Source organism: Phoxinus phoxinus (genome assembly GCF_949152265.1).
Source record: "Phoxinus phoxinus genome assembly, chromosome: 20".
NCBI classification, from domain to species: Eukaryota; Metazoa; Chordata; class Actinopteri; order Cypriniformes; family Leuciscidae; genus Phoxinus; species Phoxinus phoxinus.
In genome coordinates, this window is record NC_136895.1 from 3,661,779 (window position 1) to 3,685,019 (window position 23,241).

General features: G+C 41.5%; 1 protein-coding gene across 5 annotated transcripts in view; it reads left to right on the forward strand.

The window, feature by feature from the left end:
* Positions 1-23,241, forward strand: part of kcnh1b (potassium voltage-gated channel, subfamily H (eag-related), member 1b) — a 126,308-nt gene that overhangs the window by 26,996 nt on the left and 76,071 nt on the right. For 4 of the 5 annotated variants that reach the window (XM_079593079.1, XM_079593076.1, XM_079593078.1 and 1 more), the window contains exons 2-6: positions 9,462-9,701; positions 11,414-11,537; positions 11,743-11,849; positions 11,924-12,052; positions 12,259-12,377. In XM_079593079.1, the coding sequence (XP_079449205.1) occupies positions 9,629-9,701; positions 11,414-11,537; positions 11,743-11,849; positions 11,924-12,052; positions 12,259-12,377 (552 nt within the window). In that variant the 5' untranslated portion in view covers positions 9,462-9,628. Of the gene's footprint in view, positions 1-9,442; positions 9,702-11,413; positions 11,538-11,742; positions 11,850-11,923; positions 12,053-12,258; positions 12,378-23,241 lie in introns of all 5 variants that reach the window. The other variant, XM_079593077.1, reaches the window with a different exon arrangement.

Here is a 23,241-nt window from a genome sequence, read left to right on the forward strand (position 1 = left end):
TCCCGCGGCCGTCAGTCTCGTTCCTGCTCGTCACAGTAAACATAATGAATGTCGACTGTAGAACGCAAAAGCCGAATCCTGGACAATTTGGGCGACATCAAAATACCGGGCAGACTCACGGAGACTCACTAGTAGCATAGCCTTGTTGTTTAATGCAATCTCTTACCGGTAGGCGTGGCCTCCTAGGGCAGCGAAGCAAGTGCATTCTGGGAGTTGTTGTCTTTCATCCCCAAAAGCCAAAAATACATTTTCTGGCTTTTCTCAGTCTAGAAGGCTCCAAATTCAAAAATAATTTCACATTTCTTCTACATAAATGACCCATTTTAAATACACATTCATCTTTCTAGAGGTGAAGTATCCCTTTAAAAAGAGGGACCACCACCCCGGTCTGCCATCCCAGAGGCACTGTCCCCGACTGCCACGCGATGCTGCAGAGGCGTGTCAGCCAAGACAGTGCCACAGCATCCAGAGACATGAGGTATTTAGGGCGGATCTCATCCACCCCCGGTGCCTTGCCACCGAGGAGTTTCTTGACTACCTCGGTGACTTGGGTGATGGACGAGTCCACTTCTGAGCCCCCAGCCTCTGCTTCCTCAATGGAAGACGTGACGGCGGGATTGAGGAGATCCTCGAAGTATTCCTTCCACCGTCCGGCGACATCCCCAGTTGAGGTCAACAGCTGCCCACCTCCACTGTAGACAGCGGTGGTGGGGCACTGCTACCCTCTCCTGAGTTGCCGGACGGTTTGCCAGAATCTCTTCGAGGCCAGCCGATAGTCCTTTTCCATGGCCTCACCGAACTCCTCCCAGGCCCGAGTTTTTGCCTCCACAAAAGTTTTTGCGAGTTTTTGCCTCCAAGTTCGCTTGGCCTGCCGGTACCCGTCAGCTGCATCAGGAGTCCCACAAGCCAACCAGGTAGGGTTGGACTCCTTCGATAGGACTCCTTCTTCAGCTTGACGGCATCCTTTACTTCCGGTGTCCACCACCGGGTTCGGGGATTGCCGCCTCGACAGGCACCAGAGACCTTACGGCCACAGCTCCGAGCGGCCGCTTCGACAATGGAGTTGGAGAACATGATCCACTCGGACTCAATATCTCCAGCCTCCCTCGGGATCCGGTCGAAGCTCTGCCGGAGGTGGGAGTTGAAGATCTCTCTGACAGGAGACTCGGCCAAACGTTCCCAGCAGACCCTTACAGTACGCTTGGGTTTGGCGAGTCTGTCCAGCTTCCTCCTCCGCCATCGGATCCAACTCACCACCAGGTGGTGATCAGTTACGGTCTTTTGCCTTTGCATGGCAGTATGTCTGTCTGTCTATATCAGTATGTCTGTATCGGTCTGTTTGATCAGTGTGTCTGTCTGTCTGTCTGTTTGATCAGTATGTCTGTCTGTCTGTATCAGTATGTCTGTCTGTATCAGTATGTCTGTCTGTCTGTCTGTCTATATCAGTATGTCTGTCTGTCTGTCTCAGTATGTCTGTATCTGTCTGTTTGATCAGTATGTCTGTCTGTCTGTATCAGTATGTCTGTCTGTATCAGTATGTCTGTCTGTCTGTCTGTCTATATCAGTATGTCTGTCTGTCTGTCTCAGTATGTCTGTATCTGTCTGTTTGATCAGTATGTCTGTCTGTCTGTTTGATCAGTATGTCTGTCTGTCTGTTTGATCAGTATGTCTGTATGTCTGTATCAGTATGTCTGTCTGTATCAGTATGTCTGTCTGTCTGTCTGTCTATATCAGTATGTCTGTCTGTCTGTCTCAGTATGTCTGTATCTGTCTGTTTGATCAGTATGTCTGTCTGTCTGTATCAGTATGTCTGTCTGTATCAGTATGTCTGTCTGTCTGTCTGTCTATATCAGTATGTCTGTCTGTCTGTCTCAGTATGTCTGTATCTGTCTGTTTGATCAGTATGTCTGTCTGTCTGTTTGATCAGTATGTCTGTATGTCTGTATCAGTATGTCTGTCTGTATCAGTATGTCTGTCTGTCTGTCTGTCTATATCAGTATGTCTGTCTGTCTGTCTCAGTATGTCTGTATCTGTCTGTTTGATCAGTATGTCTGTCTGTCTGTATCAGTATGTCTGTCTGTATCAGTATGTCTGTCTGTCTGTCTGTCTATATCAGTATGTCTGTCTGTCTGTCTCAGTATGTCTGTATCTGTCTGTTTGATCAGTATGTCTGTCTGTCTGTTTGATCAGTATGTCTGTCTGTCTGTTTGATCAGTATGTCTGTCTGTATCAGTATGTCTGTATCCGTCTGTCTGTATCAGTATGTCTGTATCTGTCGGTCTGTATCAGTATGTCTGTATCTGTCTGTTTGATCAGTATGTCTGTATCTGTCTGTTTGATCAGTATGTCTGTATCTGTCTGTATCAGTATGTCTGTATCTGTCTGTTTGATCAGTATGTCTGTCTGTCTGTTTGATCAGTATGTCTGTCTGTCTGTTTGATCAGTATGTCTGTCTGTCTGTTTGATCAGTATGTCTGTCTGTCTGTTTGATCAGTATGTCTGTTTGATCAGTATGTCTGTATCCGTCTGTCTGTATCAGTATGTCTGTATCTGTCGGTCTGTATCAGTATGTCTGTATCTGTCTGTTTGATCAGTATGTCTGTATCTGTCTGTTTGATCAGTATGTCTGTATCTGTCTGTATCAGTATGTCTGTATCTTTTTGTTTGATCAGTATGTCTGTCTGTCTGTTTGATCAGTATGTCTGTCTGTCTGTTTGATCAGTATGTCTGTTTGATCAGTATGTCTGTATCAGTATGTCTGTATCCGTCTGTCTGTATCCGTCTGTCTGTATCTGTCTGTCTGTCTGTTTGATCAGTATGTCTGTATCCGTCTGTCTGTATCCGTCTGTCTGTATCCGTCTGTCTGTATCAGTATGTCTGTATCCGTCTGTCTGTATCAGTATGTCTGTATCTGTCTGTCTGTCTGTCTGTATCAGTATGTCTGTATCTGTCTGTCTGTATCAGTATGTCTGTATCTGTCTGTCTGTATCAGTAAAACATACAGGTGGGTGCATGTAAGGTGCAGTATGTATCTGTATAGAGTATATATCTGTATGCTGTGAAATACAAGTGGACTACTGTAATATGAAGCATTACAGTTTTTCTCAGTCGCTATGGTGCATTTCTCACATCACTATTTACATTTGCACAACAGTTAATGCAGTTCTCAAAACAATTAGTACAAACTGCAAAACCTAGTTGATAACCTGCAAAAGCGTGTCACTTGCTCAAAATGGATAGCTCATTCCTCAAAAGCAAGTACTCATGTCAATGAAAGTGTCAGTGTCATCAAGATGAAAAGTCCTGACACCATTGCTTATGAACAAGATAGTCAAATGGCTTTGTCATGTTTTCATTATGACAGTTTATTCTGTAAATGTTTTCCAATGCAAAAAAGTCAGATATTGGTGACACTACCTGAAAATGCTCAAGACAGCACTATATACTATTTGCACAGCCATTTGAAAAATACAGTAAAGTTACACATTACAGTATTTAGTTAGGTAACTACAAGACACTGAATGTTTCACATTTTTACTGCATATGCTGTTTGCAATTCTAATTTGTTCACAGCATTGTGCAAAAGAAAAAATACACCCTTATTTACAACAAACATAAACTCCCTTTGGGTAGAGCTGTGCACAACTGTAAACTATACTGCAGTACATATTGGAACTGAACATACAACATACATAGTCCTGTAATCATTCATGCACATCCAGACGTTCCTCTGTCTGGCCACATAATTTCATCTACATCACAACGAATATCATCTCTTGCAATGCAATCCAAAACAACAGCATGCTTGCTCAGATGTTAGACCCTTCTCATTCTCAGGGATTATGTCCCTGTAAAGAGTGTCTAACAAAGTCAGCAGATGTTTCATTGTGAGGCCGTGATTGACAACATTTGTACCCCTGTTGTACCCCTAACATTTGTACCACAATTGATCCACAATTGTACCCCTGATTTCATCAGGGATCCGCCTATGTACTTGGCCTCTTCTTCCCCGTCCCCGTCCTGCACCGCACTCGCACCCGCACCCGCACCCCTCTTCCACGAGGCTGGCCTTCCATTTCTGTATGAGAATGCGTTGAAATGGTACACACTATGTACTGCTTGGTTCATATATGCTTGTAAAGTGGGGGTTTATGGGATTCAGCTCTGACAGTGATTGTAGAGAAGTGGCTTATCATTGGTTGGAACTAGTAATGCTTCACACACCCCTTCGCATCAGTGAAAGTTGAGATTCACCTAAGATAAATTGTTCAACTTAGGAGACATTTTCAAAAATGATTTTAAAAAAATTGTAAAATTTGCTTGACAGATTTTAACAACTAGTTCAACATTTTTGTATGTAATGACTCAAGCAATGAAAGGAGGACTATTAGTTTTATATGGAATGACTATTCAGCATTCACAAGTATAGTTAATTTTGACTGACATGACATAAGCAAATGATAATGTTATAAAACAGCAGAGAGTTGTATGAAAGCAATTGATGCATGTCCAAAAGCATTTGCAATTTGTTCGAAGGAATGAGAAACGGCTACTATGATGTGCACAAATGACTAAATGTTGTGGAGGTTGAACTAACTGTTGTGCAAATGTAAATAATGATGTGAGAAATGCACCAAAGCGACTGAGAAAAACTGTAAGTATACAGTATACTGCAGTGGTTCTCAACTCCAGTCCTCGGGACCCACTGCTCTGCACAATTTGTATGTCTCCCTTATTAAACACACCTGAATCACATCCTCAGCTCGTTAGGAGAGACTCCATGAACTGAACTGCGTGTGTCAGATATGAGAGACATACAAAATGTGCAGAGCAGCGGGTCCCGAGTACTGGAGTTGAGAACCACTGGTATACTGCTTATACAGTAACAGTGCACTGTACATTGGTGGGCATACCTGTTCTCTCTTCGAAACGTTTGAACTATTGAGGACACGGTTGATCTCCCAATATTCGGCTGCACCCTTTGACCCGCCTGAGCCATTGTAAGGCCATGAATGACAACATGGTCTACAATAGTGGCCCGTATGTCATCAGATATGCGCCTATTTCCTCTTCTGCCTCTTCCTCTGTTTTGCCTTCCACCACGCATCCTTTGCTCCTCTTCATTCTTGCCCCTCCTCTTCATCCTTGCTCCTCTTCATTCTAGCTCCTCCTCTTCATTCTTGCTCCTCCTCTTCATTCTTGCTCCTCCTCTTCATCCTTGCTCCTCTTCATTCTAGCTCTCCATCCTTGCTCCTCCTCTCCATCCTTGCTCCTCCTCTTCATTCTTGCTCCTCCTCTTCATTCTTGCTCCTCCTCTTCATTCTTGCTCCTCTTCATTCTTGCTCCTCTTCATTCTTGCTCCTCCTCTCCATCCTTGCTCCTCTTCATTCTTGCTCCTCCTCTTCATTCTTGCTCATCCTCTTCATTCTTGCTCCTCCTCTTCATTCTTGCTCCTCTTCATTCTTGCTCCTCTCCATCCTTGCTCCTCTTCATTCTTGCTCCTCTTCATTCTTGCTCCTCTTCATTCTTGCTCCTCTCCATCCTTGCTCCTCTCCATCCTTGCTCCTCTTCATTCTTGCTCCTCCTCTTCATTCTTGCTCCTCTTCATTCTTGCTCCTCTTCATTCTTGCTCCTCTCCATCCTTGCTCCTCTCCATCCTTGCTCCTCTTCATTCTTGCTCCTCCTCTTCATTCTTGCTCCTCCTCTTCATTCTTGCTCCTCCTCTTCATTCTTGCTCCTCTCCATCCTTGCTCCTCTTCATCCTTGCTCCTCTTCATCCTTGCTCCTCTTCATTCTTGCTCCTCTTCATTCTTGCTCCTCTTCATTCTTGCTCCTCTCCATCCTTGCTCCTCTCCATCCTTGCTCCTCTTCATTCTTGCTCCTCCTCTTCATTCTTGCTCCTCCTCTTCATTCTTGCTCCTCCTCTTCATTCTTGCTCCTCCTCTTCATTCTTGCTCCTCTCCATCCTTGCTCCTCTTCATCCTTGCTCCTCTTCATCCTTGCTCCTCTTCATTCTTGCTCCTCTTCATTCTTGCTCCTCTTCATTCTTGCTCCTCCTCTTCATTCTTGCTCCTCCTCTTCATTCTTGCTCCTCTCCATCCTTGCTCCTCTTCATTCTTGCTCCTCTTCATTCTTGCTCCTCTTCATTCTTGCTCCTCTCCATCCTTGCTCCTCTCCATCCTTGCTCCTCTTCATTCTTGCTCCTCCTCTTCATTCTTGCTCCTCTCCATCCTTGCTCCTCTTCATTCTTGCTCCTCTTCATCCTTGCTCCTCTTCATTCTTGCTCCTCCTCTTCATTCTTGCTCCTCCTCTTCATTCTTGCTCCTCCTCTTCATTCTTGCTCCTCTTCATTCTTGCTCCTCTTCATCCTTGCTCCTCCTAATTCTGGCTCCTCTTCATCCTTGCTCCTCTTCATTCTTGCTCCTCCTCTTCATCCTTGCTCCTCTTCATCCTTGCTCCTCTTCATCCTTGCTCCACCTCATTATTGCTGCTCCTCTTCATCCTTGCTCCTCTTCATCCTTGCTCCTCTTCATTCTTGCTCCTCTTCATCCTTGCTCCTCTTCATTCTTGCTCCTCTTCATCCTTGCTCCTCTTCATCCTTGCTCCTCTTCATTCTTGCTCCTCCTCTTCATCCCTGATCCTCTTCATTCTTGCTCCTCTTCATTCTTGCTCCTCTTCATCCTTGCTCCTCTTCATTTTTGCTCCTCTTCATTCTTTCTCCTCTTCATCCTTGCTCCTCTTCATCCTTGCTCCTCTTCATTTTTGCTCCTCTTCATTCTTGCTCCTCTTCATTCTTGCTCCTCTTCATCCTTGCTCCTCTTCATCCTTGCTCCTCTTCATCCTTGCTCCTCTTCATTTTTGCTCCTCTTCATTCTTGCTCCTCCTCTTCATTCTTGCTCCTCTTCATCCTTGCTCCTCTTCATCCTTGCTCCTCTTCATCCTTGCTCCTCTTCATTTTTGCTCCTCTTCATTCTTGCTCCTCTTCATCCTTGCTCCTCTTCATCCTTGCTCCTCTTCATTTTTGCTCCTCTTGATTCTTGCTCCTCTTCATCCTTGCTCCTCTTCCTTGCTCCTCTTCATTTTTGCTTCTCTTCATTCTTGCTCCTCTTCATTCTTGTTCCTCTTCATTCTTGCTCCTCTTCATCCTTGCTCCTCTTCATTCTTGCTCCTCCTCTTCATTCTTGCTCCTCTTCATTCTTGCTCCTCTTCATCCTTGCTCCTCTTCATTCTTGCTCCTCTTCATTCTTGCTCCTCCTCTTCATTCTTGCTCCTCTTTATCCTTGCTCCTCTTCATCCTTGCTCCTCTTCATTTTTGCTCCTCTTCATTCTTGCTCCTCCTCTTCATTCTTGCTCCTCTTCATCCTTGCTCCTCTTCATCCTTGCTCCTCTTCATCCTTGCTCCTCTTCATTCTTGCTCCTCTTCATTCTTGCTCCTCCTCTTCATTCTTGCTCCTCTTCATCCTTGCTCCTCTTCATTTTTGCTCCTCTTGATTCTTGCTCCTCTTCATCCTTGCTCCTCTTCTTCCTTGCTCCTCTTCATTTTTGCTCCTCTTCATTCTTGCTCCTCTTCATTCTTGCTCCTCTTCATCCCTGATCCTCTTCATTCTTGCTCCTCTTCATTCTTGCTCCTCTTCATCCTTGCTCCTCTTCATTTTTGCTCCTCTTCATTCTTGCTCCTCTTCATCCTTGCTCCTCTTCATCCTTGCTCCTCTTCATTCTTGCTCCTCTTCATCCTTGCTCCTCTTCATCCTTGCTCCTCTTCATCCTTGCTCCTCTTCATCCTTGCTCCTCTTCATTTTTGCTCCTCTTCATTCTTGCTCCTCCTCTTTATTCTTGCTCCTCTTCATCCTTGCTCCTCTTCATCCTTGCTCCTCTTCATTTTTGCTCCTCTTGATTCTTGCTCCTCTTCATTCTTGCTCCTCTTCATTCTTGCTCCTCTTCTTCCTTGTTCCTCTTCATTCTTGCTCCTCTCCTTCCTCCTCTTCTTCCTCCTCCTCGTCTTGGCTGTTGACCCTGTTAGTTTCATGGTCCATCCATTATTGGAAAATTGCAACTCTGTGTTGTGGTCTGTCTATATATGCTTGTCAATTGATTGTTCATGAGATGCACCTTTGAGCAATTTAGACAACTGGTTGATTGTTGGTTGAACTAACACTTTACATTCCTTCATGAGTGAGGGTCAGTTTCACCTGCACGATTCATCAATTCACGTTTTTGTACAAAAGGTCTAATAGAAATGTGTAAAACTATGCTTGACAGTTTATGACAAATAGTTCAACAATTTTGCATGTAATGGCTTATGCAAGGAACTAATGCCTAGATGTTTTGAGGGGTAAGACTATTCAAGAGAGAAGCATCTACTATATTGCAATATGTACAAAAGCAATTGCAATTTGTTCAAAGGAATAAGATATAGCTTTAATGATGTGCACAAGTGACTAGATGATTTGGAATTTGTACAAATAGTATCAAGAATTGCACTTTTAAGCTAAGAAACGCACCAAAGCGACTGAGAAAAACTGTGATGGCTGGCTGGAGCACACACTCGCACAGTAATGCTGTGTTTGCTCTAGATGGCAGTATACTCCAGAAATTCTTTCTTGTTTAACAAAACGCCTACCTTCCTGTAGATGGCAGCATTGACTCAAAAATTCAAAATCTATCAAACTTCAAATGTCTTTGCCCAAGGATAAAAACAAAACCTTTGCCATAATTACACACTACTCATTTATGTATGGACCTAAACATTCACAAAGTTGAGTGTTTAATTTGTAATCATATTTACACATATTTATTAGTATTTTTTCATAAACCTTAAAAATCTTTACACAAATGTATCAGTCGTATAGGTCAAATCTATTTGAATTGCTATTTGCTTAAAATGGTGTCACAATGAAGCATGCTCAAATAAAATAGAAAGGCATGGTTAAAAATGTTTGGTGTACTGGAACTATTTTTATTTTGAATTTGCGGTGAATTACAATGGCTATGGTAAAAAAACAAACTGAAAAAAAAGAAAAATGTGTTTGCACACATTGCTTGACACAAGTGCCATATACTGATGGCAATACAATTATTATGACAGGGTTTTAGTTTTTCCCCATGGACAGAATGGACAAAATTGTGCATGCATCCTCAGACTGTCCCGTTGACGATGTGTGCCACATTTTGTTAAGTTTGGACTTCGAGTTCAGCAGATATAGGGCATTTAGCGCAAATGGCACTAACAGCCTAAGTGGATTAACTGTAGAATTCAGAGGGAAACCAATCATTTAAGACTCTAGCACATACAGTAGGAAAGATATGATGAACAACAGCCCCATACGTGTCTAGTTTGGGGTCTCTGCGTTTTACAATCTCTGACACTTGTACAGAACAAACTCAAAAGGGTTGCAGTACCTTAGATGATTGTATGAAATTGTGAAATGTATTTATTCTGTAGTTCCCCCTCTCCCCAACAGATGTCTCCGTCGATGCCTGATGGTCAGACTCGGCACATGCTGGATCTCTTCACACACGCTTTATATCCTGAGTCGGGCTCTTTACTCTGGCCAGAATCATGTAGGCTGCTTTCAGGCAGGAGCCCTCCTCATCCTCACACTGATCTCTCACCGCATGAGGAGCAGGGATGGCCGGGGGACGCAGAGGACTGGTGGCCCCGCAGAACACTTTCCTGGAGAATATAGTCCGCCGCTCCAACGGTGAGAGAAGCTTTCACTATCTAAATGATTTATTCGGCAACATTAGTCAACTCACTCCACGTGCTTTAGCTGTGTGTATAGTATAGTGAAACCATTTGTTGTACCAATTATCTCCGTTTATAGCGCTTTTAACAATGCCACATACCACTGTACACACATTTAACAATACCACAGTGATTGCTCTGATATATTTCATTTCACACATTAAATAATCTGTTGTTTTAGGCTGCTGTGCTTGTGTATGTGTATATTGCATATTATATCTAATTATGTATTACTAATAGGCCACGTATTACACATTGGATATATATTTGTATGCAATTTTTTAAGTATTGATTAATTTGGGAATAAAGACAGAACAAAAATCTAAAAGTGTATTAAAAAGATGTTTGTTCTTGCTGTAACTTTTTCCTTTCAACTTTTCAGTTTGGACATTTTCTCATAGACAGACAGGTATATAGCTGATGTTTTGCTGTTTTCAGTCCCATCCATCCCACTGTGGTGCCGTTTCTGTTCACCGTCGCTTGCGTTGACATCTGTAGTTTGTAGATCTAGATCAGTGATTTCTCTTATCCCTTAATTCATTCTCTGTATATTGTACTGCTAATGTGCTTTCACTATATTGTCATGTAATCAAGGGGATTTGTGGGAGGCATCAACACCCTAGTAAAGAGGCCAAATCTGTATTAATAGAGACCTGAAAATGATGAGCTGCTACTTTAACCACTTGCTGGTGAAATCACATTATAGGACAAACAAAATCACCTTTTTTTCTTCTTCTTTGTTTTAAAGTAATCCTGTTTGATCTTTCTTTACATTCTACACTGTGACTGTAGAAAGCTCATGAATATTTAATGAGGTCATTAATGATTGGCTGTGTGTTGGTAAACAACTCGCTGTCACATTCTAGCACTGGATTGGCGATGCAGTGCGAGCATCAAATTTAGAGATATCTATGAAGCATTGTTAAAGTCAGTGTTTGAGGTGCTCTAAATGGTCATTTTAAAGAAGCGTGTCAGATATCATGCATTCTGTTCTTCAGCAGTCGCCACTGCTCGCAAATGCCATAGCCACAGGTTTATACTGGCCATTCAAAAGCAGCTGCGTTTAATAGCTGTAGAAATATGTCATTATAATATAGTAGTTAAATATGTTAAATGGATTTATACCATGACACAGCTCAGTCCCAAAGCCTTCAGCTAGCAACTATTCTGTGTATATACTTGTGGTGCCATCAGCCAATCAGGATTTTCATGATGGCATCTACAGGGGCTAAAGCTAACCTGAAACTAGCCAAACCTGGTGAAATCATTTACAGCTCCTTTAACCCGAGAGTAATAAAGATGATCATCAAACACAAGTGTGTAAGTAAGCATATGTTTCCAGAATTCATCCATGGAATTGCTTATTTCTTCAAGAGTAAAGTTGCGGTCATGTTCAGCGAATTTGGGAATGTCGCACAGGGGCAAGAGATTTCCCCACACAGATCTCTCATCGTGTTGAAGTTGGTCTCGTGCATTCGCCATGTTGACCAACAGACAGATGCTTGGTTTGAAAGTGACTTCTGTGAGATTTGGCTAATGTGACCGCAGCTTAAGGGGAATGTGAGAGCTAGTGTTTTTACTTATGTCAGAATTAACTCTTGAGACCCTTATAAAATTGCTGATGTAACCACAATATAAAAAAAAAAATCTTTCGTTCCTTCCTGGCAGACACCAATTTTGTTTTGGGGAATGCCCAAATTGTGGATTGGCCCATTGTCTACAGCAATGATGGATTCTGCAAGCTGTCTGGTTACCATCGTGCTGAAGTCATGCAGAAGAGCAGCACATGCAGGTGCTTCCCTGTTGTTATTCTTTATAATTAAACTGCATCGAAGTCATATTAGTGTCAGTTAACAAAGCAGGACCCATAACCGTGTAATGGAGACCCACCACAACCTCAAGTTGTTAGATCACGGATTTGGCAACATGAGTTTATGGCTCACTCAGTATTTTAATAGAGATTCTTGGTTATGTACGTCTCTCTGTCCTTCTCTCAGCTTCATGTATGGGGAACTCACTGACAAAGAAACCTGCGAGAAAGTCCGCCAGACCTTTGAGAACTATGAGATGAACTCCTTTGAAATACTCATGTACAAGAAGAACCGTGAGTTGCCTCATCATTTGAAAGAGTTTATTATCATATTGATCAAGGAATAAAAAACAATGCTGACGTTGCAGGGATGCCAGTGTGGTTCTTCATCAAAATTGCTCCCATCCGAAACGAACAGGACAAAGTCGTCCTCTTCCTCTGCACCTTCAGTGACATCACTGCGTTCAAGCAGCCTATCGAAGACGACTCCTCTAAAGGTTTGACTCATTTCCCATCAGCCACAACATCTCATTAGGTGTAAATTCCATCAGGAAAGTGAAAGCTGTTCTCTGTGTTTGACTTTAGATTTCATTTTTTCTATTTACCATGCAGGAATGAAAGTACCCACTTTATAATAATTGATTTATAAACACTCCTTACATGTATTTTCCTCTAACCGTTTCCTCTTTTTGTATGACTGAAGGCTGGGGCAAGTTTGCTCGGCTGACGCGAGCGTTGACCAGCAGCCGTGGTGTTTTACAGCAGCTGACGCCCACTGTCCACAAGGGCGAGAACGTCCACAAGCACTCCCGTCTGGCCGAGGTGATCACTGTTGTGTGTGTGTGTGTGTGTGTGTCTACTTGTGTGTTCTAGCACTTCCATCAAAGCAACACTCCATCCATTTATACCTGAGCCCTCTTGGCCAAGAGTGTGTGCTGCAATCCCAAAAGCCCCTCTGCTGTCTTGAGATAAATCTCCAACATGTGCGGCTGCGGTTCACGTCACACACTTCACATCGACGTCCCCCTCAGTTCCTGCAGCGGCTCCAAAACGCTTTCCGAGCACATTTTGGCACGCTATAGCGTATGCGTACAGTGCATGTGATGTAAATGACAACATCAGCATAGTACATTCGTCCAGATTCATTTGTTGCTGTGTGCTCAGTTCATAAATGAGCCTGAAAAAAGATGGAACAACAAGAGATTCTTGCATAACACTTTATGTTGCAGTGTCCTTGTTATATATGTTACATGTACTTACCACAATAACAACAGCAAACAAGCAGCCATTACGGGGCCAAGCGCAAAAGCAGACGACGAGATATGCCTACATGGCTGAAAGTGTGAGACAAACTGCAGCAAGGAGCAATTAAAGACATTTGAAGATGAATTTTGGCAAAATGGTTGAAAAATCACATACAATAACTAAAAATATGATTATCACTTTCGACCAATAGGTGGCGCAATTACGAAACTGATGTGATGTGGTCAGAGTGAAGTGACAATGACACTTACAAAGTTTGGTGTCAATATGTCAAGGCATTGCAGATATAAAGCCTGAATAGTCATTTTGGCATCATGCCTCAACTTTGCCACTGCGGTATACGAAAACGGTTTCGTCTATCGACACGAAATCCATAACTTTTACTCGGCACGGTCTGGAGATGACACGATCCGATTTTGGTGAAATTCAGACGTTCGGTCTAGGAGGAGTTCGAAAAAGTAGGTTTTAAAAGAAAATAAAGATGGCGGACAGGAAGTTTGACTGACTATGGCAAAATTAGTATCTATGTTTTCAGCATAACCCAAGGAATCTATTGAGATCAGTGTCATTACTATAGGCAAATTTATTCAAAAGTTATTAGCATTTTTGGAAATTTCATTATAACTTTTGACCAAAAGGTGGCGCTGTCTCATAATCTTTTGAGTACCTTTAGGGCCTTGTACTGATGACCCATACTGAGTTTCGTAACGATACGTTCAAGCGTTCATAAAATACAGCATTTTAGCACATAATTCAAAATGGCCGACAGCCAAAATGGCCGATATGGGAAAATTGGATATCAGTCAACTCAGTATGACGCCCTGAACCTAACGAGACCACTTTTGTGATTTTTGGACAAACCGTTCAGAAGTTATAAGCAAAAACATAAATTCTTCATATCTCCGGGCCAGTAGGTGGCGCTGCGCCGAAACGCAGCATGTAGCCTCAGGTCATGCTTGTGATGACATGTACCAAATTTGGTCTGAATCCGATAAAACGTTGTGGAGATACAGCCTTACGTCTGTTTTTGCAAGCGCAACGTAAAATTAAATTGCGTGGTATTCGTGAACGCTTTGACAAATCAACTTGAATTCCATAACTTTTTGTCGTCATGGTCTGGAGATGATCTGGTTCAATTTTCGTGAAATTCAGAGCAACGGCCTAGGAGGAGTTCGAAAAAGTAGGTTTTTCGGAAAATTCAAAATGGCGGGAAAACTATTATGACGGAAAATGACGTCATAGGGTGCAATCGAATCGTCGTGAGCTCAGGAATCAGAGGAAAAAAGAATTTTGTTTCTAGCCCTCATGGTTCAAAAGTTATTAGCATAAACATGAGTGAAACTTTGGACAGCTGGTGGCGCTAGAGGGAATGAGTTGGAGACTCCAAATTTGCTATGGTGATAGTTCAGGCTGTCCTCTATCACTGTGCCAATTTGTATAAGTTTCCCGCAAACGGTTCTATAGGCTGCCATAGACGCCCAGTCGGAAGAAAAAGAAAAAAAAGAAAAAATATAGCTGCAAGCAGCAATCACCGGGGCCAAGCGCAAGCAAGACGACAAGACATGCCAAAGTGGCTGGGAGTGTGAGACCCACTGCAGCAAGGAGCAATTAAAGACATTTGAAGATGAATTTTGGCAAAATGGTTGAAAAATCACATACAATAACTAAAAATATGATTATCACTTTCGACCAATAGGTGGCGCAGTTACGAAACTGATGTGATGTGGTCAGAGTGAAGTGACAATGACACATACAAAGTTTGGTGTCAATATGTCAAGGCATTGCAGATATAAAGCCTGAATAGTCATTTTGGCATCATGCCTCAACTTTGCCACTGCGGTATACGAAAACGGTTTTGTCTATCGACACGAAATCCATAACTTTTACTCGGCACAGTCTGGAGATGACACGATCCGATTTTGGTGAAAATCGGACGTTCGGTCTAGGAGGAGTTCGAAAAAGTAGGTTTTAAAAGAAAATAAAGATGGCGGACAGGAACTTTGATTGACTATGGCAAAATTGGTATCTATGTTTTCAGCATAACCCAAGGAATCTATTGAGATCAGTGTCATTACTATAGGCAAATTTATTCAAAAGTTATTAGCATTTTTGGAAATTTCATTATAACTTTTGACCAAAAGGTGGCGCTGTCTCATAAATTTTTGAGTACTTTTAGGGCGTTGTACTGATGACCCATACTGAGTTTCGTAACGATACGTTCATGCGTTCATAAAATACAGCATTTTAGCACATAATTCAAAATGGCCGACAGCCAAAATGGCCGATATGGGAAAATTGAATATCAGTCAACTCAGCACGACGCCCTGAATCTAACGAGACCACTTTTGTGATTTTTGGACAAACCGTTCAGAAGTTATAAGCAAAAACATAAATTCTTCATATCTCCGGACCAGTAGGTGGCGCTGCGCCGAAACGCAGCATGTAGCCTCAGGTCATGCTTGTGATGACATGTACCAAATTTGGTCTGAATCCGATAAAGCGTTGTGGAGATACGGCCTTACGTCTGTTTTTGCAAGCGCTACGTAAAATTTATTTGCGCGGTATTCGAGAACGGTAATTCGAATCAACTTGAATTCCATAACTTTTGGTCGTCATAGTCTGGAGATGATCTGGTTCATTTTTCGTGAAATTCGGAGCAACGGCCTAGGAGGAGTTCAAAAAAGTAGGTTTTTCGGAAAATTCAAAATGGCGGGAAAACTATTATGACGGAAAATGACGTCATATGGTGCAGTCGAATCGTCGTGAGCTCAGGAATCAGAGGAAAAAAGAATGTTGTTTCTAGCCCTTGTGGTTCAAAAGTTATTAGCATAAACATGAGTGAAACTTTGGACAGCTGGTGGCGCTAGAGGGAATGAGTTGGAGACTCCAAATTTGCTATGGTGATAGTTCAGGCTGTCCTCTATCACTGTGCCAATTTGTATAAGTTTCCCGCAAACGGTTCTATAGGCTGCCATAGACGCCCAGTCGGAAGAAAAAGAAAAAAAAGAAAAAGAAAAAGAAGAATAAGAACGGGAACAGATACAATAGGTGCCCGCACCTTCAGTGCTTGGCCCCTAAAAAAAGAAAAAGAAGAATAAGAACGGGAACAGATACAATAGGTGCCCGCACCTTCAGTGCTTGGCCCCTAATAAGAACGGGAACAGATACAATAGGTGCCCGCACCTTCAGTGCTTGGCCCCTAATTATGCATAATTACATGCAAATAACCATCAACCAAATCCTTCCCTAGCTAACTAAATAATTCAGTGCTTATGTAACAATGACACCTTAAAATAAAGTGTAATTGATTCTTGCAACTATTTTTTAAACATGTACAAAGGCATTTTTATCAGTCATAGCATCTGGAGAGAAATAGTGCAGATACTGGACAGAGAAACGTACTATCAAATGCAGTATACTTTACCCGCTGGTCTCTGTTCACATTATATTATTTGGGTCCAAACTGTAAAAAAATGCTGTACAAAACCGGCCAAATTTTGACAGTAACATGCTGTTTTCCATTAAAACCGCAATATTTATTCATTTATGAACATTTATCAGAGGATCAACCCCATGAGATGAAACATCTCGTTTTCATGCGGGTCCTCAGGATCATGTCCAAACAACTTAAAACAACAGAGTAGATACAATCAAATAAAACAAAAAATCATAATATAAAATAAATAAATAAAAGAACTCACACTCATTCACACGCACCATACGGACACGCAGGCACGCACACACAAGCTCTCACTATCCCCACCCATCACAGATAGAGTCTAATATTCAAGATACATTCATGGTAATATTTGTCGTTTTAGAGAAACGTACAGGAATACTGTGAATTAACAGCGCTCAAAGTCGACACTCAGAGGTTGTGTTCCAAATCACACCCTATACCCTCATTCCCTAGTCTAACTATTCACAGGTCTCTAATATAGTCCGCTTGACTGAGTGAACAATTGCATAGTTAATTCAGACACTGATGAACACCTGCTGTCAACAAGCAGAATCACTGCAGTAAAGAGGAAAAAGAAGAACAGAAAAAAAGATGAAATCAACTGAAGATAAAAGGCATTAAATCTGTGAAGATCTCAGCAGAGGAGGATTAAACAACTCCACAAACAGCATTACCAGCTTCACTTATTACTAACCAGACTGACTTTATTTCTGTCAGACGTCTACAGCAGTCCAGCAGACATCTGTCCACCTCAGTGTAATAGTGACAGAGCACTGACAGAGGTTTAGATGGATTTTTATTTTCATTTGAGTGTTTGCTTTAGTTGGGCTCTTGACTTTTGAACATTAGTTTATCTTTGGCTGATGTAACTGTGTCTGTAAAATACATTGGCTATGGCAAAAAAGCTGGATCAGATGACAGTGACTACTTGTTAAAGGCCACACCGTCTAATGGCCCGATTCACTGATCTCTTTTATTGTCTAATGTATTTATATGGGTATGTTTTGTATTTTTGATTATCGGATCATTGTGATTTTACAAATCGAGATCTTTTGGGGTTTTGACATCTGGTAAATATGTTTAAAATGTTTACGCTCAGAACACACAGACATCAAGAATTGACATATGAATCTCAACAATGGTGACAATCAAAAGTTTCATGCTGCAATGCATGTTGGGTACCAGCATAGTACAAAAAAAATCATCCATGACTCCCAGCATGCATTAATGAATAAATTATGTGGCTGAATTGTCTATTGGTTATTTTCTTACATTTTTACATTTCGCCTTTATTTTTGCTGTTGGTTTTGTGTTGACTTTAAGTAGTGTTTTGTGATGTTCAGATATGATTCCCTCTTTTTTGTTGATTGTCACCATTGTTGAGATTCATTGGCTGATTCTTGATGTCTGTGTGTTTAACTAAAGGCATAGTTTTTAGTGAATGATGAGTTTAAAAATCCTTCATAACTAATTGCACAGCACTGCTTGATCTTTTGCTGTAGTGACAGTGTAGTAATATAGAATTAAGCTGAATTAAAAACACATTTTTGATAAGGGATTAGACTGGATGAGATCGGGGACAAGCAACACCTGATCTAATTTTTGTTGGCTTTGTTTCTGCCACAACAAATGTCTTAAAAACACACAGTTACAGTAGCCACAGAAAAACTCATGTTTAAGTCAAGGGTCAAGAGCCCAACTAAAGCAAGCACTGATCTCCATAATGGTAACGTCAAATGAAACAAAACATCTAAACCTCTGCTAATTCTCAATAGGAATTTCTGTAGACGTATGAAAAAAAATCTGGTTAGTAATAAGTGACACTGGTAATGCTATTTTTGGGGTTGTTTAATCCTCCTCTGCTGAAATCTTGAGAGATGTAATGTCTTCTGTGGCTGAAGTCAGTTGTAGTTCTTATGTTTCTCTGTTTTATCTTCTTGTTGTTCCTCTGTCCTTTTGTGATTCTGCTTGTTAAAGATACAATATGTAACAATTTTGTAATAAAAGATCCAAAAATCACTTGGACATTGTGATATATTTCCTGCAGTTTCCTGCCTCAAATTCAACATGGTTGAATATTTAAGCTGTGAATATTTCAATTCAAAACATTTCAAACACATTTTCATTATTAAAAATTCAATAATCCATATTCACCTTTCATATTTCAATTCCAAAATATTCAAACGGTTTAAAAATACAACCTTTAATATTCAACAGGGAATTTTCAGTCCATTTTATTTCGCTATAAAAATTCGCTTCCTCAAATTCAGTGGTTAAAATTCGACAGTAAATTCAACATTGACATCCAGGAACTGCAGGAAAAGCAGTAGATTACCGAGCATAATCTCCACCTGCTGTTATTCTGCCTCACCAGCAGGGGGCGCAAGCGCGTGTTGTTGACGAAGACGAGAGCAACAGTTCATTCATAAAAACCCGTTTATAGAAATGTAAGTGTATTTGTGATTATTACGAGTGCTGTTTTTACAGCTGAGATTATAATGTTATTCCCCCGATGCTGATGTAACGTTACAGATCAAATGTTACATTTGAAGTAGACATATATTTCTCTTGGTTGTTTAGTTGCCTTAACATTATATCACTGCGATGCGCTGCAGTAGCCTAGTGTTTCCCTCAATACTTCAGGATTGCTGGACATATAAAACGCTCAACGTAGCGTGGACTAGTAGATATAAAAGACCAAACTCGCACTTTAGGCTGTAAGTAGGCCTACTATGTGGTTACGGGCAGCAGACGGACTCAGAATCATATGAATTTAACGCGCAAAGTTTCACGCAGTTTGTTTGTGTGTGTGTTTTGCTAATACAATAATAAATCATAAATCAGATGTGTACAGTAACATTACGTCCAGCTATCAAATAGTGGCCTAGGTCTACATTGGGTTTCATTTGTCGTTTAATGAGATCTAATATGTTGTCAGTGCCGAGAATTTTCCTATGGAGTTTTCAGATGAATAGATCCGACTTAAAATACAAATGTACTTTAATGGTCGAGTGGTAGAACTTTAGCCATGAGGGTCAGAAGTTCTGGGTTTGAATCCGCACTCGTATAGTTTTTTTTCTCTCATCAAAACCGATTATGTTTATCAGTGGTTGTATATCAAGCTGGGACACTTAGTGTGCAATTTGTTTTGTGATTTCACCGGAACGAGAGTCTCCGCAACTGATTGAAGCGCGTCTGAGTGAAGAGTGTTCGCGAGCCACATACTCTATCCGCACCACTGATCGCAGTGGCAATGAGCACTTGATTTCATACACATTTCAGCGCTAGATCGCCTCTTGTTTAACAAATGAACTAAATGAATGCTCTGCTGGTTAACTGGAGTTGTTTTATTTCGGCTGTTTGTACATCCGTGCTGCGAGGTGGGGACAATATCTACCCTGGCAGAAAGTGGTGGGACATATCCCACCCGCATTATGCATATGGATACTGCACATTTAGGGACCGTCTCTAAAATTACATTCAACATTACACACGTTTCTAACTTCAATAGCAAACTTCAACTTATCAAAAATATAAAAGGTGTGCATGTGTATCATGCCTGACCTATCAGTTTTCTGTAAGTCATTCTCTCCCAATGCTATTGAAGTTAGAAACGGGTGTACCAATGTCGTGTGTAACTTTAGAGACGGTCCCTAAATGTGCGAATGTCTAATGTCAAGCCAACTTTATGCCATATATCACCAGGGGGGCAGTGTTCCGAAAAACATTGAAGCCGACCTGGGCGCCGCCATTGGCTAGCGGACCCCCACCTGCTGTTAGCATTCCATTGACTCCCATTCATTTTGGCGTCACTTTGACAGCGAATAACTTTACATCTGAGGCGTTTAAAGACACCGTTTGTCCATTGTTTATTTCTAAAGAAACTCGACAATGTATAAAAGGCTCCATTACCTTGTATCTTACGTTATGGCCCCGTAGAAGCCGTTTTTGTAAAAATAGGCTAACGATTGCGTCATACCCGCGCGACTCTGTCGCACAAGTCGAAAAATTACCGTATGGACAGGCAGAGAAGCTCGCAAGCAATCGGGAGGACGCGGAGGCATAAAGTCAAGGGAGAAGCCCATAGAGAGTGATAAAGTTGCTCCCGTTGCTAGCTCACGGACAGCTAATACCCACGCTCTCCGTCTCTGCGAGATTCGTAAGGGAATGATTCAGATTTCTCTCGGCACAGCTACTAGAAGACCTACAGGTTGCTCACGTCACATCTACGTCGTCAAGCTCAGTTTGAGTCTGCGCAGTTCGCCTTGCGATCAGGAAGTGAGTGCTTCTAATTGACTTCATTTCTCTCCGTTGAAACCTATGGGGCCGCTGTGTCCAGTTTATATACTGTCTATGTATATCACAGGGAAACTTGGCGTGAAACCTTGCGCGTTAAAGGGCATATTGCAGGTTTTTTTTTTTTCAGAATTAATATATAACCTTGTGTGAAAATACCATATGAAGAGTAAATGCATGATTAAAAATTGTTTTGCCAGACATAAGGGCACAAATTTAGTAGAAAACGTGACAGTTTCCTCGACCGTGTTGAAAAAGCGCTTTTTTTTCACCATCGCGTCATATTACGTCACAACGGGGAGTCGTTTGCCGGGCTCTGCGTTCGCTCAGTGCAGAATAGGCTGGTATTATGTTGAAGCGGTCGTGATTCAGTGTGTTTTCGGTGGTTATTGTATTTCAATTAATAATTATCGTGATAAATGACTGTGAATTATGGCCTGTCAGGACATCGAGTCCACAGGTTTCCGAACAAGATAAAGGACGGTGCTATCTTCCGTGTTTGTGTGCGTTTTGTGCAGGGTAAGAGACGGGACTTCGCTTTTGCGTCTGCTTTTAGCGTTCACTATAGACTGCATGATTATAATCCCGGCGATATGATGAGTTAACGTTACGGCCAGAGGTGTAGTGGTAAAAAAAGAGGTGGGTAAACTATAAATTCTGGTGAACCACGACGTGGTCACCCGGTAAGGTGAATGAGAAGAGCCATAGCCTATGTCTCTGGAACCACAGCCTACAGAAAGGTGATTTATAGGCTAGCCTAATGATAATAAATGTGTCTGAAAAAATAACGAGGCATTTTAATTGTTTATTAATAAACTATTGTTTTCTAAATCAGTGTCGGTTAAAAACATCTCCATCTCCGCTGTTAAGCGGGTGCGCTTTTAGAGAGAAATGCACCTTTCATACGGATTACATAATCAGAAGGTATTAGCTTTCGATTCGAATTTGTTCGTTTTGAAGTGGACATTTCAAGCTTTAGCCTACATATTTAGTTTCAGTTCTCGCGCTCCAGTTCACGGAGATCATGAAAGCGCGCCTGATTGTTTTATTTTATTTGACAAAAGCACAACGTTTCTTGTTATTGCGAGTTTACACAAATAAAAGTAGTTGCGAATAATGTATTATTATTTTCTGTATGACCAGAAATGATAGAGTATTTTAAATTGTTTCACTGTTGATAAGTGTTCGCTCCCGCGCGTCCGTGCCATGCAGTGCGCGCTCACACTCCACTCCACAAACGCTTGGATATGCGTCAAAATCTTGTGTTTATTTGTGATAATCTTAGGCTAGTCCTGTATTATTATGGTTTAACCCGCGCGGCTACTGACAGTAATGCAGCGCAATATGAAAGACTTCGTCTTAGGTTTAACAAATGAAACTAATAATGAACAATATGAAACTAAAACGACATAGCCTGCTTAATTTAAAATGGCTTAGGAACTATATGCTATTTAGAGGTGGATAAACGCAGTTTAGAGGTGGATAAACGCACTTTGGAGGTGGATAAACGCTATTTCAGAATTTTTGGAGGTGCCCAAACGGCGTTTACGTGCGTTTAGCCTCCACTACATCCCTGGTTACGGCGATATGTGCACACTGTCCCGGCTCCTTCATCTGGTCGGCCGGTCCGCCGTCAGCATGTGGGTCGGCCACCGGTGGGAAACATGACGCTCACGGATCCGTCAGAGATCACTTATTGTACATTTGTTTTACAAAATGTGCCTTGTCTTAATTTAATTCATTAACGTATACTCCATAAACTTGTAATGTCTTGCAAGTCTGCAGCCGACACTTATTATTATATAATTATGTTCATTTTCAATCTGTACTCCGAATTTTAATGTTTGTGTTGGCTGTTTCTACATATAAAGTTTTTATACAGTAAGAAAGTTGTGATTGTGATTATTTTTTTATTCATTATCACCAAGTGGGGCCATTCAAAACCTTTATAATGTCCCTCTTTCTCTGGAAACTGTCTCCTAATGGCTGACACACACATGCAGGTAAGGGTCTAAATACTAGCTTTGCTATTGCCTGACAAATAATTACAAAATTGTGATCTGAGCATAGTGTTATACATATCGTCGGCTAACGTGAATACATCTATAAGCTAACACTGTTCTCTCATCGAGACCCGACTCCTGTCCTGTTCTCCTCACATCACAGCTCAATGCGTCTCCTCTGACCGTTGTTTTGTCTAATCCTGGCCTGTCTACTCTCTTGGCTTCATATCAGGCACATAATTATATGGCTGAGGTCCGTCATACGAGTAAACATTTAGGCTACAATTTCCACAGCGTCCGATCTGTCATTGCGATCCATTGCTTTCCTATTGTTTACTTTGACTGCTCTCCCCCATGCTACGTCACTTCCGGTTTGGCGGTTTTCAAATGCGGAAGTAAAATTTTCTCACAAAAATGACTCCAGAAGCCTAAATAGCGTTTTATAAGTATATGTTTATATTTAAATCTAGTTCCTACATTATTGTTCTATACATTGGCGCACTGGGTACTCTAACCTGCAATATGCCCTTTAAGTTCATCTTTAGTCTGCTGCCCGTAGCCATATAGTACCTATACAGCCTTCTCAATAAAGTGCGAGTTTGCTCTTTTATATCTACTAGTCCACGCTACGTTGAGCGTTTTATATGTCCAGCAATCCTGAAGT